Consider the following 15,806-nt stretch of genomic DNA (forward strand, 5'->3'; position numbering starts at 1 on the left):
TGACTTTTTCTGCATAAATGTATGTAACTATATAAGAATAGGAAAGGAAAAAAGAGAAAGAAACCTAGTGTCTATACCATTTTCAAAGCATAAGGATGTCTTATATTAGCAAAGTGGCTTCCACAATACTGAAGCCCGAGCCTAGAGATGGTGGCCACCTTGCTGTCAGATTTGTTGTTGCTATCTAGCACTACTGCATTATTTTGAAAGCATATCTGTCATGTCTTTGTCACGGAGGAGCGATCTCCGCGTCTGGTGCCGGCCGGGGTCTGCGCCGTAATGGCGCTGATCCCTGCTAGGCATCCTATTGCTTTTGGCTGCAGCAGCCAAAAGCAATAGAACACTGATCTCATCAATATATGCTGTATAACTATAACTATGTGTAAAAAAAAAAAAGTGTTGTTATTAATAAAAAGCCCCCTCCCTTAATAAAAGTTTAAATCCCCCCCCCCTTTTCCCATTTTATAAATAAAAATAAATAAATAAACATGTTTGGTATTGCCGCATGTATAATCACCCAAAATATTAATTTATCACATTCCTGATCTCGCACTGTAAATGGCGTTAGCGCAAAAAAAGTGCAAAATTGCACATTTTTGGTCGCATCAAATCCAGAAAAATTTTAATAAAAAGCGATCAAAAAGTCGCATATATGCAATCAAGGTACCGATAGAAAGAAGAAATCATGGCGCAAAAATTTAAACCTCACACAGCCCCATAGACCAAAGGATAAAAGCGCTGTAAGTCTGGGAATGGAGCAATTTTAAGGAACATATATTTGTTAACAATGGCTTGAATTTTTTATATAAAAGTATATATATAAAAGTTATACATGTTATATATCGTTGTAATCGTACCAACTTGAGGAACATATATAACATGTCAGTTTTTCCATAGGACACATAGCGTAAAAACAAAGGCCCTCCCCCCCAAAGAAAAATAATTTAGTTTTTTTTTTTTTAATTTCTCTGCGCATATTTTTTTCTGGTTTCACAGCATATTTTATGCAAAAATTCAGCCTGTCATTACAATTAGTGACGCAAAAAATAAGGGCTCATGTGGGTCTGTAGGTGTAAAAATGCAACTGCTATGGCCTTTTAAGCACAAGGAGGAAAAAACGAAAATTAGCCCGGTCCAGAAGGGGTTTATAGTTCTATTGAGCTTGATCAATATTTTGTCCAAGATAGCTCTGTTCAACTTGATCCAGCATTCAGTGTTTTCTGGTATACTTACCTTTTGCCTGTTTAGTCATCATTCTCTATCTGAAATCTAGTCATCATTCTGATCTGATTCTCTAACTGATTCTGCCTTTTCCACCATTTACCTTGCTACCATCTGTGGTTTTTGTCCTCCGTTTGCCTGCGTCTGACTACCTATTCTAAAAACGCATGCACTCAAAAAAAATGTGGAGTTTATTCACACAGGTATGCAAAGTTTTGGCTTAACCAAGTCGCCTTGAGAACTGCCCAGTTGTGGACGGTTATGTAGGACCTGCTTTACAAGTAGGCAGGAAAAGTGTTGGGGGCACTAGCTTTGGAGCCCACTTGTCCGGTCTCTTTGTGCCCCAGGGCCCTGACAACATCATTATCAGAAAAATAATTCAACAAAAGGTACACTTAAAAGGAAATGGTACTCAAGCAAATTTTGTTTTGTAAAGTGGCTAGTGTGAATATACTGTATATTAGATTCTGACTTTCTGATATGAAACACACGGCCTTCTCTGAAAGAATATGTTACAGTTCACTGTTTTTAAAATAACATTTATTTTATCCTTTAGACAGATGGCAACTGGTTACCTCCTTTGACTGATGACATATGTTCCCCTATATCATGTGGTCAGCCTTCTGCTCCTGATCATGGCACAGTGCTTGGTACAAGATATTTCTACAAAGATACTGTTCTGTACCAGTGTAATGCTGGATATGAATTACATGTAAGTATACAAATATTAGTTTATTGTAAACAATGAAATGTACACATTTCCTTTTTTTAAAGGTATACTTAATCTGTATAGTCTGAAGGAAAAGAGAGGACATGATCAAAATCTTTAAAGGGGTTGGCCACTTTATAGTAAAATAGGTCAGTCTACAGTATTAGTACTGTACTCACTGTATATACTGACAATAGGGCCCTGTGTACCTCATAGAGCTAATATCAGACTCCCCTCCTCCAGGCTGGGCTGCCCTGCTCTGTGGTGGTTTGGTTTATAAGATTGCTGACATGGAGGAGCATGTGACCAGGCCCCGCCCCCCAGTGTCCACCACTGAGCCTGCATATGTCTATGGAGAACACAGTGGACAGGTCATGGTCACATGCTCCTCCATGTCAGCCATTTTATGGACTGAAACAAAACAGAGCAGGGCAGCCCAGCCTGGAGGAGAGGAGTCTGATTTTAACACTATGAGGTACACAGAGAGCTGCTGTCAGTATATACAGTGAGTACACTTACTAATACTTTATACTGACCTATTTTACTATAAAGCGGCCAAACCCTTTAAATATGTTAAAGAGACTAAATAAGGTTCAGGAGGACAGTGTTTTCAAGTAACTGAACAGTTAAGGAACATGTAAGGAATTGTTAAGGAACTGAACAAGTCTAATAATAATAATAATTATAATAATAATAACAATAATAATAATAATAATAATATTTGTATAGCACCAACAGATTCCACAGCACTTACAGTCTGAGGTAATTAGGGTAAAGGTCAGGACCACTCTGAGAAAATACTGCTGGCCAAATTCCCATTCAATGTATTCAGTGTAAAATAAAAACAGTCCATAGTAACCATCATAGCTCACCTTCCATTTTACAAGAGCTGAAGACTGATCTGTGACTGGTCGCTATGGGAAGTTTATACCTGTTTCTGATTTATATAGATTGATAAATCTCGGCCACTGTGTGATAAATACAATGACAATAGAAGTCAAGGTCATTAAGACAATAAAAAAAAACAATGATAAAATAGTACATAATGTGTCAGCTTACAACAGCGACTTCAAAAATCATTCAGGGAGATGAACCCCCGAAAAATGCTTCCACATATTTCATGTCCTGCTCTATTACTTCTCTCAGCTTTGCAAGGTATTGAGCTGGCTGAAACCATTTTGTTTTCCATGTTGTAGAAGTGACAGGTTGCTATGTTGTAGAGAACCCCTTATCAAGCCTCAAGGAGCCCCAGACCATTCTGAGAGACCCCGGCTTACAAATTGAGGCCATGTTCACATGGCATATAGGACCGTCACGGAACGGCCGGTCTCTGAAAAGATCTTGCCGGCCACAGTGTTCTGATGCGGGTGCATCAGCGTGTGCCCACATCAGAACTCCTCACAGCACACAATGAAGCAAACGGCTGGACCCCTTCGTTTCATTGTGTGAACTGACAGAGCTTTCTGCGGCCAATATATTTACTAAATTGCGGCCGCAGAAAACTGTATGTATACGCTGGGATCCTATAGAAGAGCATGCGGCTTTCCTAGGAGTACAAAGTACGGCCGTTGTTGCCGATTGCAACAAAGGGACGTACTTTTATGCTGTGTGAACATTACTGACGCAGTTGATTTGTCACAAGACACTTGTGATCACCTGCTGGTACCATTGTTGTAGGAGAGAATGTCATAGAGTAGAGAGAAATATTGACAAAAACTTTATGAAAGCCATAGGGATATTTAGTCAAGAATAAAAATTTTATATGTAAATCCACTTGTTCACAGCCTTAACAATCTCATTTGTGTCGCATCTGTGTTTTTGTCTACTTATACAATAAAGTGAACTTGAGAATTGACCTATTAATCTTAAAGAACCCTCTCTCCCCTGGCACATTTACAACATTCATTATAATTCACATTTTGTAACAGAAGGCATTTTAAAGCATCCAAATGCTGCCTAATTTACAGGAACAGAAGATTTGAAGTGAGTTCAGAACAAATAAAGTAAGTGATGATAAATTACAATTATTTGGCATATTTCACACAAGCCAAATGCTTCTTGCTGATCATACAGTAGGCACACTTCTGCGGAAGTTGGTTAAGTCCCCATTATGATTCACAAAAAATACCCTGTAAATTCCTGCTGTTATTTAAAGGAACAATGTGAATGATTCCTTAAAGAAAACTAAAATTACCTTTATTGTGGGAGATGCCCCTCACCAGTCTGCTGAATTTGCAAATGTACTGTTATTAATAGAAACCAATGAATTGTTAAAGAGAATTCAGGTTTGTAATTATCTATCTATCTATCTATCTATCTATCTATCTATCTATCTATCTATCTATCTATCTATCTCTGTGGTCATGAATTTAAGTTATTTTAAGTGTACCTGTCATGACATAGAAAACATACCCACCCCCACCCCAGCAAATATATAGCTAATTCTTGCCTTATGTATGCTGTTGGTTTGCTGTTACTGTGAGACAGTGGGCCTTTTTTCATACTTCATATATATAATTTATATAAAGTAATCTGTTAGTTTACTTAAAGTTTATTTTTTTCTTTACGCATTCCTCTAGCGTTGCCCGCACATCACTATTACACGTAATGATGCATGGTTGGCAGCCCATGATTTTCAAACATGTTTAGGGGTGCGTTCACACGTACAGGATTTGCAGCAGATTTGATAGCACAGATTTGAAGTTGCAGATTCAAAGCAAATCCAATCTGGGCCATCAAATCTGCTGCAGATCCTGTACGTGTGAACGCAGCCTAAAAGACAACTATCAGCTGATGATCTTTTCTTCGACTGATCGCTGTCTTTATTATGCTGCGTTTACACGGGTCAAATTTTTGCAATAACGATTGCAAATTAAGCGATAATATTTCCGTGTAAACACAGCAAACGACCAAGCGACGATCGAGATATTGTTCATTTTGATCTTTCAACATGTTCTCAAATCGTCGTTCGCTAAAAATTTGAAGATCGCATCTTGTAAACAATCTTTCAAAGATTCACCCTATGTGAAAGATGGGTTTAAGTGATCTTAAAAACAGTCGCAATAACGATTTTTCTTACGAATTTTCTAACAATTTATTTGTCTAAACACTAATTGTTGTAAAATCCAAATTGTTGCTTCAAAATCGTTAAACAATCGATTGGGTGAATTATTACTCTGTGTAAATGCAGCATTACACAGAGCGATAATCTGCTGAATTATGGATGCGTGTAATAGGGCACCGAGGGCTGCAATAGGATTAATTGTGATTAGATGGAATGACTGGGTAGGTTGGAGAAGAACAGGAAACAGAACAACTCCACTTGGACTTTAAAGAGTAGCTGTAACCCTTCCAGCCTTGTCTGTCGTAGTACCTATGAGATAGGAGATTGTTTTACCTATGAAATAATCATTCTGGAAAAAAACAGTTAAGTGAACCCCACTGCATATGAGGCTTTGAAGCAGATAGATGGTCACTGCACCTCTGCTAACCAAGTTGCATCAACAGAAAAGGTTTCAATTTTCAGAGCAGTATCAAAATTGAACCTCTGCTGTTTATCAAAAGGTTTCCTTCTCTGATAAGTTCAATATTCTGCTTCATTAAATGATTGGACATTGGTGTATCAGGAAGGAAACATCAGAGAACAAACACCCTTCAACCATGTTTGGATGAACACAGCTGGTAGTGACAGTGTTATAATCTGGGTCAAGAGAATTATTTTGTGGCATTCTCAGAGCCCACTCATCTATGTGGAATACACTCTCAAACTATTGGACGTGTACACCCATGCATGCTGATTGTCTTCCCTGGGACTGATATCTTTCAGCAAGACAATATGACATAATATGACATACAGTGGTGTTAAAAACTATTTGCCTCCTTTCTGATTTCTTAATCTTGCGGATGTTTGTCACACTTAAATGTTTTAGATCACCAAACAAATTTAAAAATTAGTCAAACATAACAGAAGTAACCACAAAAAGCAATTTTTTAGATAAAGGCCTTCATTATTAAGGAGAAAAGTAATCAAAATCTACATGTGTGAAAAAGTACTTTCCCCCTAAACCTAGTAACTGGTTGAGCCACCCTTAGCAGCAGCAACAACTGCAATCTAGTGTTTGCCATAACTCCCATTAGGTCTTTTACACTGCACTGGAGGAATTTTTGCACAATTGTTGTAATTCACCCATATTGGAGTCATGCCACAGCATCTCAATTGTATTAATGTCAGGAGTTCAACTTAAGTCAAACAACATAAGGATAAAGTCTTTATTTTCTTAATCCATTCAGAGATTGGCTTACTGGTGTTTTGTGGATCATTGTCCTGCTGCATAACCCAAGTGTGCTTCAGCTTAAAGCGACTCTGTACCCACAATCTGACCCCCAAAAACCACTTGTACCTTCTGATAGCTGCTTTTAATCCAAGATCTGTCCTGGGGTCCGTTCGGCAGGTGATGCAGTTATTGTCATAAAAAAATAATTTTAAAATTGCAGCCCCGTGCCCTACGGGCGTATCTGTGCCTTAACTTTGCACCACCCCCTCCGTCCCTCCTCCCCCCACCCTCTTCATCATTAGGAATGCCACTGGAACATTTAATTTTGTTTGAACATTGCACAGGTATCTTAATGATCCAGCCCATGTGCTGTGCTCACACAGGTGGGGAATAGGAGGAAATCTGCCTGGAGCATTCCTAATGTTGAGGAGGGCGGGGAGGAGGGACGGTGCAAAGTTAGGGCACAGATACGCCCATAGGGCATGGAGCTGCAATTTTAAAAGTAATGTTTTATGACATTAACTGCATCACCTGCCAAACGGACCACAGGACAGATCTTGGATTAAAAGCAGGTATCCGAAGGTACAAGCGGTTTGGGGGGTCAGATTGTGGGTACAGAGTCGCTTTAAGGTCACAAAAAGATGGCATTCTCCTTCAGGAGTTGTTGGTAGACAGAAGAGTTCATGGCTCCATTTATCACAGTAACATTTTCAGGTCCTAGGTCCTAGGCCATCACACTACCACAACCATGTTTTACTGTTTGTTAAAGTTCCTTGTCTGTAATACCGTGTTGCTTCTACGCCAGATTTAATGGGGCTTACACCTTCCAAATAATTGTCTCACAGAGTCCACGGAGTCTTTTTCCAAAAGTCTTGGGGATCATCAAGATGTTTTCTGGATTTTTGGGAGAAGACTCTGTGGACTGACGAGACAAAAGTTGAACTCTTGTGCATTTTAGAAAAGAAACTACCAACAGAGAAACTGGTGGTGGAAGTCTGATGGTCCAGGATGAGTGTTTTGCTACTTCAGGGTCTGGAAGTCTTGCTGTGATAAATTGAACCACCATTTCTGCTTTCTACCAACAAATCCAGAAGGAGAATGTCAGGCCATCAGTTTATGACCTCAAGCTGAAGCGCACTTGGGTTATGCAGCAGGACAATGACCCAAAACACCCCAGCAAGCTCACCTCTGAATGGCTTATAAAAAACAAAAGTATGATTTTGGAATGTCCTAGTCAAAGTCCTTACCTTAATCCGATTGGGAGGCTGTGGGATGACCTTAGAAAGCAGTTCATGTGACGAAATCCTCCAATATGGATAAATTACAACAAAGATGAGTGGGCCAACATTCCTCCAGAGCAGTGTAAAAGACTTTATGGCGGTTATCGCAAACGCTTGATTGCAGTTGTTGCTGCTATGGGTGGCTCAACCAGTTAATAGGTTTAGGGGGCATGTACTTTTTCACACATGACCCTGTACATTTTGATTTACTTTTACCCTTAATATTGAAGGCATTTATTTAAAAATGCATTTGATTTTTACTTGTGTTATGTTTGTCTAATATTTAAGTTTGTTTGGTGATCTGAAACATTTAAGTGTGACAAACATCCATAAGATTAAGAAATCAGAAAGGGGCAAATACTAAAAATGTCTGACATTGGTTAGAAGAGCATGACCAAGACTTCCAAGTATTACCCTAGCCCTATAATTTCACAGACTTGAACCCAACTAAGCATCTGTGGGGCCACCTTGATCACTATGTTTACTCTATTGATCCTTTACCACGTACCCTTGAGCAGCTGTGGGATGTAACTGTGACAATGCATGCCCTCCAGATACCTTTGAAAATGACAATCCACCAGGACCTTACTGTGTCACTTCCAGCCCATCTAGCTGCTGCCTGTGCTGCACACAGCAGTCACTCTGGATATTAGCTGGTGGTCATAACAATGTAACTTAGCTGTGTATCTACACACATGCATATCTATAGAATTTGTATTTTTACATTTACATATACAAAATTCTTTTTGAGAAGAAAAAAATAGATGTTTTTACAGGTGATCTTTTTTTATCAAAATGGATAGTAACTAGCTACTGCATTGAAAGAAGGAATTTTTATTGGAATATGCTTAGAAATGTTGTAGAAATGTTAAATGTTATGTTTTTAGTCATGTATACTTCTTTGTTTCTTTTGTAGGGTCCAGTTGAAAGAGTTTGTGAGGCTAACAAATCATGGAGCGGAATAGAACCTCAATGCAAAAGTAATTTCCAGCATAGTGATAACAATTGTTATATAATACTCACTTAAAAAGTATTGTATAAACATAAATTAGCTGTTGTAGATGTTGATTACTGGGAGAAAATGGGAACAATTCTTATTAGTTGACACACACATGGCAGAACATTCATAGGGTACTACTGACCCAGACACTCTGCATTGCTTTAAGTGGAAAATATCTCTGTAAGGGTAGCTTCATACATAACATATCTGCAGCAAAATTTCTCACTGCAAATTTGCAGTGAAATCTGCTGTGGATACTTGCCAATACCCTTCAATGGGCTGATATACTCGCAGCGGGATTGTTATCCTGCTGCGAGTATATCAAGCTGAGAGACATTAACCCCTTTGGCCCGGGAACATACTCTATCAGGTTCCCGCTTGCTTCAGGACTCCCGGCGGTCAGCCAATCAGTGCGCTGCACCGCAGAAGCAAGCGGGAGTGGGGACTCGGTATAGTATGGCGTTGAGTTTGACATACTAAGTTAATGGCGCTGAGTTTGACAATCCCCCTGCGTCAGCCCCTTGAAGTGATTGGGCAGGTATCCACAGCGGATTTCGCTGAGGATGTATGACTCTAGCCTAATAAAGGATCCAATAGAACATGACCCAATAAATTTACCTGTGGGATTCATACATGGCTAACAGAAAACATTTAGGTATTTTCATTATTTGAGCTCTATTTTTTTCCCCGTAAATCTATATTTATTAGGTTTTTAGAGAAAATACAGTAACAAAGAAAGCAGGGAGGCTAGTCCCATCATAACAAAGCTATAGGTACATCAAACAGGGGTCCCATTAGGACCATACAGGCAAAATAAAACAGTACAAGTTGAAATTTAATAACGTGTCAAAAGGCAATACAGGTCAGACAGGACATTGGGAGGATATCAGCCTATGGTGCCCTAAGAATGCGAGGCTTCGGAGCCTCTAATACTAAGCAAAGAGAGGAGTGCAAGTAGAAATGTAGGAAGTAACTTAGAAAGAGCATCAGGCGAAAGGTTTAGAAGAGAGAGGGGGAAGGCGGGGAAGGAGGGAAGAAAGGAGAGGGATCCACTTTGGGGCCCAGTTACCTGATCAAGCTCCCTCAAGCCAACCACTGTACAAACCTGGGGTCCGTTTTGTAGGAAGTCCACGCCAGCCATATCTGGTCAACCCTACAGGTGTTCCTCCGCCATCAGGGATTCCAGTCTATATAAGGAGTCCATCTCCTTAGCCCATTCAACAATGGAGGGAGAGAGAGGAGACTTCAAATGTCTGGGAATAACTGTTCAGGCAGCTGTAAGGAAGTGGCGCAGCAAATCCTTCTTGAGGGTGGAGGGAGACCCCGGGAGCAAAGACAATAAGGCCATTTCAGGTGTGGGTGAGGTCTACTTATTTTTAACTACTCTGGAACTTAAAGTAAAAGTACCATCAGGTACATTCGCTTTAAGTTTTGCCCATGGATAGAACGGCACCAGCGCGGGGGACCCACTGTTGCAGTACTTTTTTTGAACTGCGAGCTGGTTCCCGTGTACGGCTCCATTCTATTCATGGGCACCTGGCCCGGAATGAAGCACTGGGGGTGGTCCGGCCCGCCCCCAGAGTGGAAGGAGCCGCATCATAGAGGCAGTGCTTCACCTGTGGCCCGATGCCGTAAATAGAATGGCGCCGTACACAAGAACTGGGCTACGGTTCAAAAAAAGGACCGCTGCACTGGCTTCCCCGTGCCAGCGCCGTTCCGTTGATGGGCAAAACGTAAAGTGAATGTACCTGATGGTACATTCGGTTTTAAGGAAACATGACAAAATTAAAATGCACTCTAATCTGGAGGTGGCATGTTAAAGAGCAGTTTTCTGGAGAAAGTTCCATGATAAGTACCCATGTAAATCACTGCTAATTCTGGTATAAGTAGTGATGTGGGCTGTCCTACTCAGATACTGAGAGCTGTCTTTATATAAGTGTGCATGTAGAAAGAGCTGTCACTGAGTAAGACCACACAATTAACCAATTTGGTCATTTTGGGCAAAGTATTCGAATGGGTGGTCCTCCTCGGTGAACGACAGCCATTTCTACATGCACACTTATAGACAGACAGCTGTCTAGTTAGCTCAGAGTGGGCAGAGATTTACATGAATAAATAATATTGTATTGTGGAAGTTTTCCTGCAAATTATCTATCACTGCTTAGCTGTAACATGCTGGAAGCAGAATGCTCTGCATTTTCAATGTGACAGGTTTCATTTGTGCACAGTTACAAGTAAAAGGCATCTTGAGCCTGTTCAATGAATCAACCATCACATTGTGTGGCAGGGAGTTCTATTATCATTGCTGGTTGAGTAAAAAATCCCTGTCTGCGATAATGGTGAAACTTTCTCCCTTATAAATGTAGAGGATGTATAAAAAGAACACTAGAAAAATCTTGGTACTGTTCATTCATACATCAGATAGCATCTAAGACAACTTATTTGTTTTTTTGTCAAATAAAACAACCCCAAGTTTATTAAACCAGCCACGGTAATGCACTCATTCCCCTATTTTGTAAAAAAAAAAAAAAAGTACATTTTATACATTTAAGTGGTGTGGTTTTATGTGCCTGTTTCTTTCTTTTTACAGGGTACGAATGAAAGGAAATCTATCAGCTTTATAACATGATCAGAGCTACAGACATGGCCAGACAGCTGATAGGAAAATAAAAGAAAGTATACCTTATTCTTAGATAATGGCTGTCTGAAAATTTATAAAATCAAGCATTATGCATTTTGGAACAGTCTCTGTGGTTCTTGAGCTTAGAACTAAGATATGCTTTTAGAACTTTGCAAACAACCATCATGTAAAAGAATGGTATAATTTATTTTATTTCTCTATCAGCCATCTGCCCACATCTGTAAATCTAAGCTGACAGATTTCTGAGTGAAATTCTATAGATATTAAATACTGTAGAATGTAACAATTGTATTTAAAGCAAATTTACCATCAGGATAACCCCTCCTCTCTGTGACGCGGCTCCATTAGAATCAATGGAGCCACATTATACAGGCGGGTTTTTCCTCCCACTGGGGGCGGGCCGGTTAGCCTCCAGTGCTTCAGCCCAGGCCAGTGCTTGGTAATAGCCCAGCGATGTGCATGGGAACCAGCCGCAGTTTAAAAAAGGACCGTGGCACCGGCTTTCGCTCGCCGGCACCATTCTATTCATGTGCAATACTTAAGGGCGAATGTACCAGATCGGGTGTTTGGCCGCCCAAAGAAAGCTTTGCACAGGGCGGCAGTTACTCTAAGGCCAGCCCTGTACAAAGACAGAAAACACCTATAGATTCTGGATTCTATAATGAGCGTCCTATACCCCAGAAAAGAAAACAGGGGGGGATTTACGAATGGTACAAAGAATGAACTAAACACCTATAAACCCATCCGATATACATATAAAAAAAAGAAATGAAATTCATTGGTACAAAAAAACTTTAATGACAAGTATCGCAAAAATAACAAGGACAAGGAAAGACAAAAACATTAATAAAAACAAAGACCCGGGAGGTGGGAGACCATACATGAGGACAGGTATATGTTTTAAAATTTAAAGTGCAAGTGCATATCTTAAATACTCAAAATTCAGCTAATAGCAGCCAGGTTATAAGTATATTGTAAAGTGCAAATGCTAAAATACATCCAAAAACACAGGCTGCATAGCTCAGATTTTGAGTATTTAAGATATGCAATTGCACTTTAAATTTTAAAACATATACCTGTCCTCATGTATGGTCTCCCACCTCCCGGGTCTTTGTTTTTATTAATGTTTTTGTCTTTCCTTGTCCTTGTTATTTTTGCGATACTTGTCATTAAAGTTTTTTTGTACCAATGAATTTCATTTCTTTTTTTTATATGTATATCGGATGGGTTTATAGGTGTCCTGTACAAAGACAGCTTGATAAATCTGGGCCAATATGTCTATTGTAGTAGGTGAGTGCTTACAATAAATCTTCATAATGAAGTCCTGAAAATCACTTTAGGCTATGTTCCCACTATGGGAATGTGCCGTAATTAGCAGAGAAAGGCGGACGTCTACTGATAATGACGATCACAAATATTGATCGTGATCATTATTTGCAACAGTTATTATCAATACATGGCTTCCTTTCCTCACCAAATGATGTCATACTCCTTAAACTGAATTTTTACATATACTTCCTATAATCACCCCCCAAAAATCATATACACCATCAATCCAATAATTGATAATATTTTATTTGTATATAATATCAACCAGTAATCCCATAAAATACTTGTAAGACATAAGACAATTTAAAATTTAAAAACGGAGGAGCCTGGGTATAATTCTATACCTGATGATGAAAGTTTTAGTCCGGGCAGACATTTTTTTTTTCCCCCCACAGTGTCACAAATGCCAGGGAAGGGGAGGATAAAAGAAATAACATGCTCTCACCTTCCCCGCTCCAATGCTGGTAACCGCATACCACTATTCCAGTCCCTGGGTCCCTGGCTCCTTCTGGCTCTGGGTGGAATCCCACCTCGGCTGCTGACTAACTGACTGGACCTGACGCCATGACCCGGGTCCACACTCAGACCCAGGAGGAGTCGGGGACCCAGGGACCAGATCGGCGGTATGCGACTATCATCACTAGTACTTAAGAGCATGTTATTTCTTTTACCCTCCCCATCTTCCTCTGCACTTGTGAAAAAAAGGGGTCTGCCCGGACATCTCCTTTAATCACTATTGCACAAATCCAACATTGCACTGATGACTTGTAGCTAGTCAATTTAGTCTCACATATTGCACATACTACATAATATTGCACACCAACGAATGACAAAGTGGAAGTGAAACATGTTGGGGTGAACATTAAGTGTGGTCCCACAGCTGCACTGATTTAGCCAAGGGATGCATGGATATAATTGTTGACCCAATAAGTTATATGGGCAAAGTGCAATAGATATGTATTGGTTCAGGATAAGTGGTACTGGCAGTTATTTTTTCCTGGTCATTTTTGCAATAGATAACTGGATCATGCTTGAATATTACTGGTGCGCAATATGTGCAATAGAGACTAAACGACCTAGCTACATGTAATTTGTGCTAGTAGTTAACCATGTAGGGAATTATGCCCAAGCTCCTACATTTGTAATTTTAATTTGTCTTTACGTCTTACAATTATTTTATGAAATTATTGGTTGTTATTATATACAAATAAAAAATAATCAATTATCGGTTTGATTGTGTATATGATTTTTAGGGGGTAATTGTAGGAAGTATTAATAAGATTGGATTGGTAAGCCTTCTATTTTGTTGCATTGGAGTATATATTGATGTTTTTCTGTAGGTTATATATACATTTCTACATGTTTAAGCATCATTGCAAAGGGAGAAAATACAGGCATGATGAATACTATTATCTCAGCTTATCTGGTTTAATTATTACTTTTCTCTTTAGGGATTTCCTGCAGCTCCCCAGAGCCCATACAGAATGGTTTGATCCAGGGGACAGGCTATTCTTTTGAAGATGAAATTCATTATAGTTGTAACCAAGGCTTTGAACTTCATGGACCAAGCCATAGCATCTGTCAAGTGGATAAACAATGGCGCCCATCTCCTCCTACGTGTGTGAGTAAGTAGCTAAGTGTATCTTTGATTTGGAGAAATAAAGTTACTTTAGATACCCATCCTAGTAATATTTAGGTGAAATCTCACAAAAGGAGCAAGATAATAAAACACTGAGTACAAAGATGTGTTTCAGCCCTTCTCAATGTCTGGACTTTTAAAATTTATTGTACGCCTCAAATTCATTATACTACCATACCCCCTAAAAATCTATTAAAATATTTACTGTACCCATTGAAATTAATTATAATATAATACAGACCTAGAGAAAGAGGCTGCATCTCACACCCATGGTTTACTAATATGGTTTGATCAAATCATATACCAACATCCTGGCGTTGGCTTTTGAATATAGCCTAGAAGCACTAATGTGAACCATGGGTGTGAGGTGCAGACACTCCTCTTTCTCTAGGTCTGTAATTATAATATAAACACAATCCTGAAAATTGTTTAATATATATATATATATATATATATATATATATATATATATACACCCTACCACTGAAATTCTTTACAATATACACTGTACCCAAGTACTGTACCCAGTATATTATAATATACACCAGATACCCTAAAATAATATGATATACACCAGACCATGTAAGTATCTCCAGCACCCAGCCCCCTCATAGGCAGTATCACCAGTAGCCAGGTTCTGCCCTGTAGGTTGTGTCCCCAGTAGTCAGAACCTCCTCTATTGGTAGAATCCCCATTGCCCCCCCCCCCTTTTAGAAGACTTCTTAGTTGCCATTTCCCTCTGCAGGTAGTATGCCCAGTAGCTAGGTCACCCTTTATGTAGTATCCCCAATAGCAAGGTCCCCCCTTAAAGTGACTGTACCACCAGGCCCAGGCTGAAGCACTGGAGGCGGGCAGACCCACCCTTAGTGGAAAGAAACTCCAGCCCCTCCATGACGTGACTCCATTAGAATAAATGGAACCCTATCATAGAGGGGCTAGGGTTTCCTCCCACTAAGGGTGGATCAGCCCGCCTTCAGTGCTTCAGCCTGGGCCTGGTGGTACAGTCACTTTAAGGTAGTCCTCACCATTAGAAAGGTTCCCCCCTCATACCTAATTTCCCCTATTAAACATATGCCCCTGTAAGTAGTATCCAGCAGTAATGTCCTGCCTGTGTGTAGGTAGACTGAACAGTAGTGATGTCCCTTATACGGGTGGCATCTCCAGTAGCTAGGCCCCCCTTATAGATCATATTTACAGTAGCCATGTCCCCCCTCCAGTGATGGCAGTAATATCCCAAGTAGCAAGGTTTCCTCTCGTAGGTAGTATATCCAGTAGTCAGGTTCCCCTCCTGTAGGTGGCAACACGAGTAGCCGGTTCCTCGCACCATACTCGCCTAACCTCCTAGTGTCCCCACAGCACTCAACTGTCTTCCTTCCCTGCTCCTGGCAGCTTTTAACTGCAAGAATGGCTTAAATAAGGTACTCAGGCAAAAGGAATTTGAAAATTTCTTCTGCCTTCTTAGCAGGCATGCCTCTTCCAGACTGCAATGGCAATCAGAATAATCCCTGGATCAACATATCATCAGAAATCTAATGCCCATAACTTGTAATACTATATTTTTCAAGAAAAGCATCAATGCCTCCCTTGAACTTGACAACATCATGTTCGTACAGTAAATAAACCGCTTCTGTACTTGTAAAAAAAAAAAATCAGTCCAGAAATACACCCAGGCACCTCTTTTAGTACTGGATGACAGTCATATGTTAATACACT

The 15,806-nt window shown here is 39.9% G+C and overlaps 1 protein-coding gene across 3 annotated transcripts in view; it reads left to right on the top strand.

Moving 5' to 3' along the window:
• The window catches only part of SVEP1 (sushi, von Willebrand factor type A, EGF and pentraxin domain containing 1), a 280,520-nt gene that overhangs the window by 233,200 nt on the left and 31,514 nt on the right, over positions 1-15,806 (top strand). For 2 of the 3 annotated variants that reach the window (XM_069962108.1, XM_069962109.1), the window contains exons 40-42: positions 1,778-1,933; positions 8,401-8,464; positions 13,906-14,079. In XM_069962108.1, the coding sequence (XP_069818209.1) occupies positions 1,778-1,933; positions 8,401-8,464; positions 13,906-14,079 (394 nt within the window). The remainder of the gene's footprint in view (positions 1-1,777; positions 1,934-8,400; positions 8,465-13,905; positions 14,080-15,806) is intronic. The other variant, XM_069962110.1, reaches the window with a different exon arrangement.

The sequence above is a fragment of the Dendropsophus ebraccatus genome, chromosome 3 (assembly GCF_027789765.1).
Source record: "Dendropsophus ebraccatus isolate aDenEbr1 chromosome 3, aDenEbr1.pat, whole genome shotgun sequence".
NCBI classification, from domain to species: Eukaryota; Metazoa; Chordata; class Amphibia; order Anura; family Hylidae; genus Dendropsophus; species Dendropsophus ebraccatus.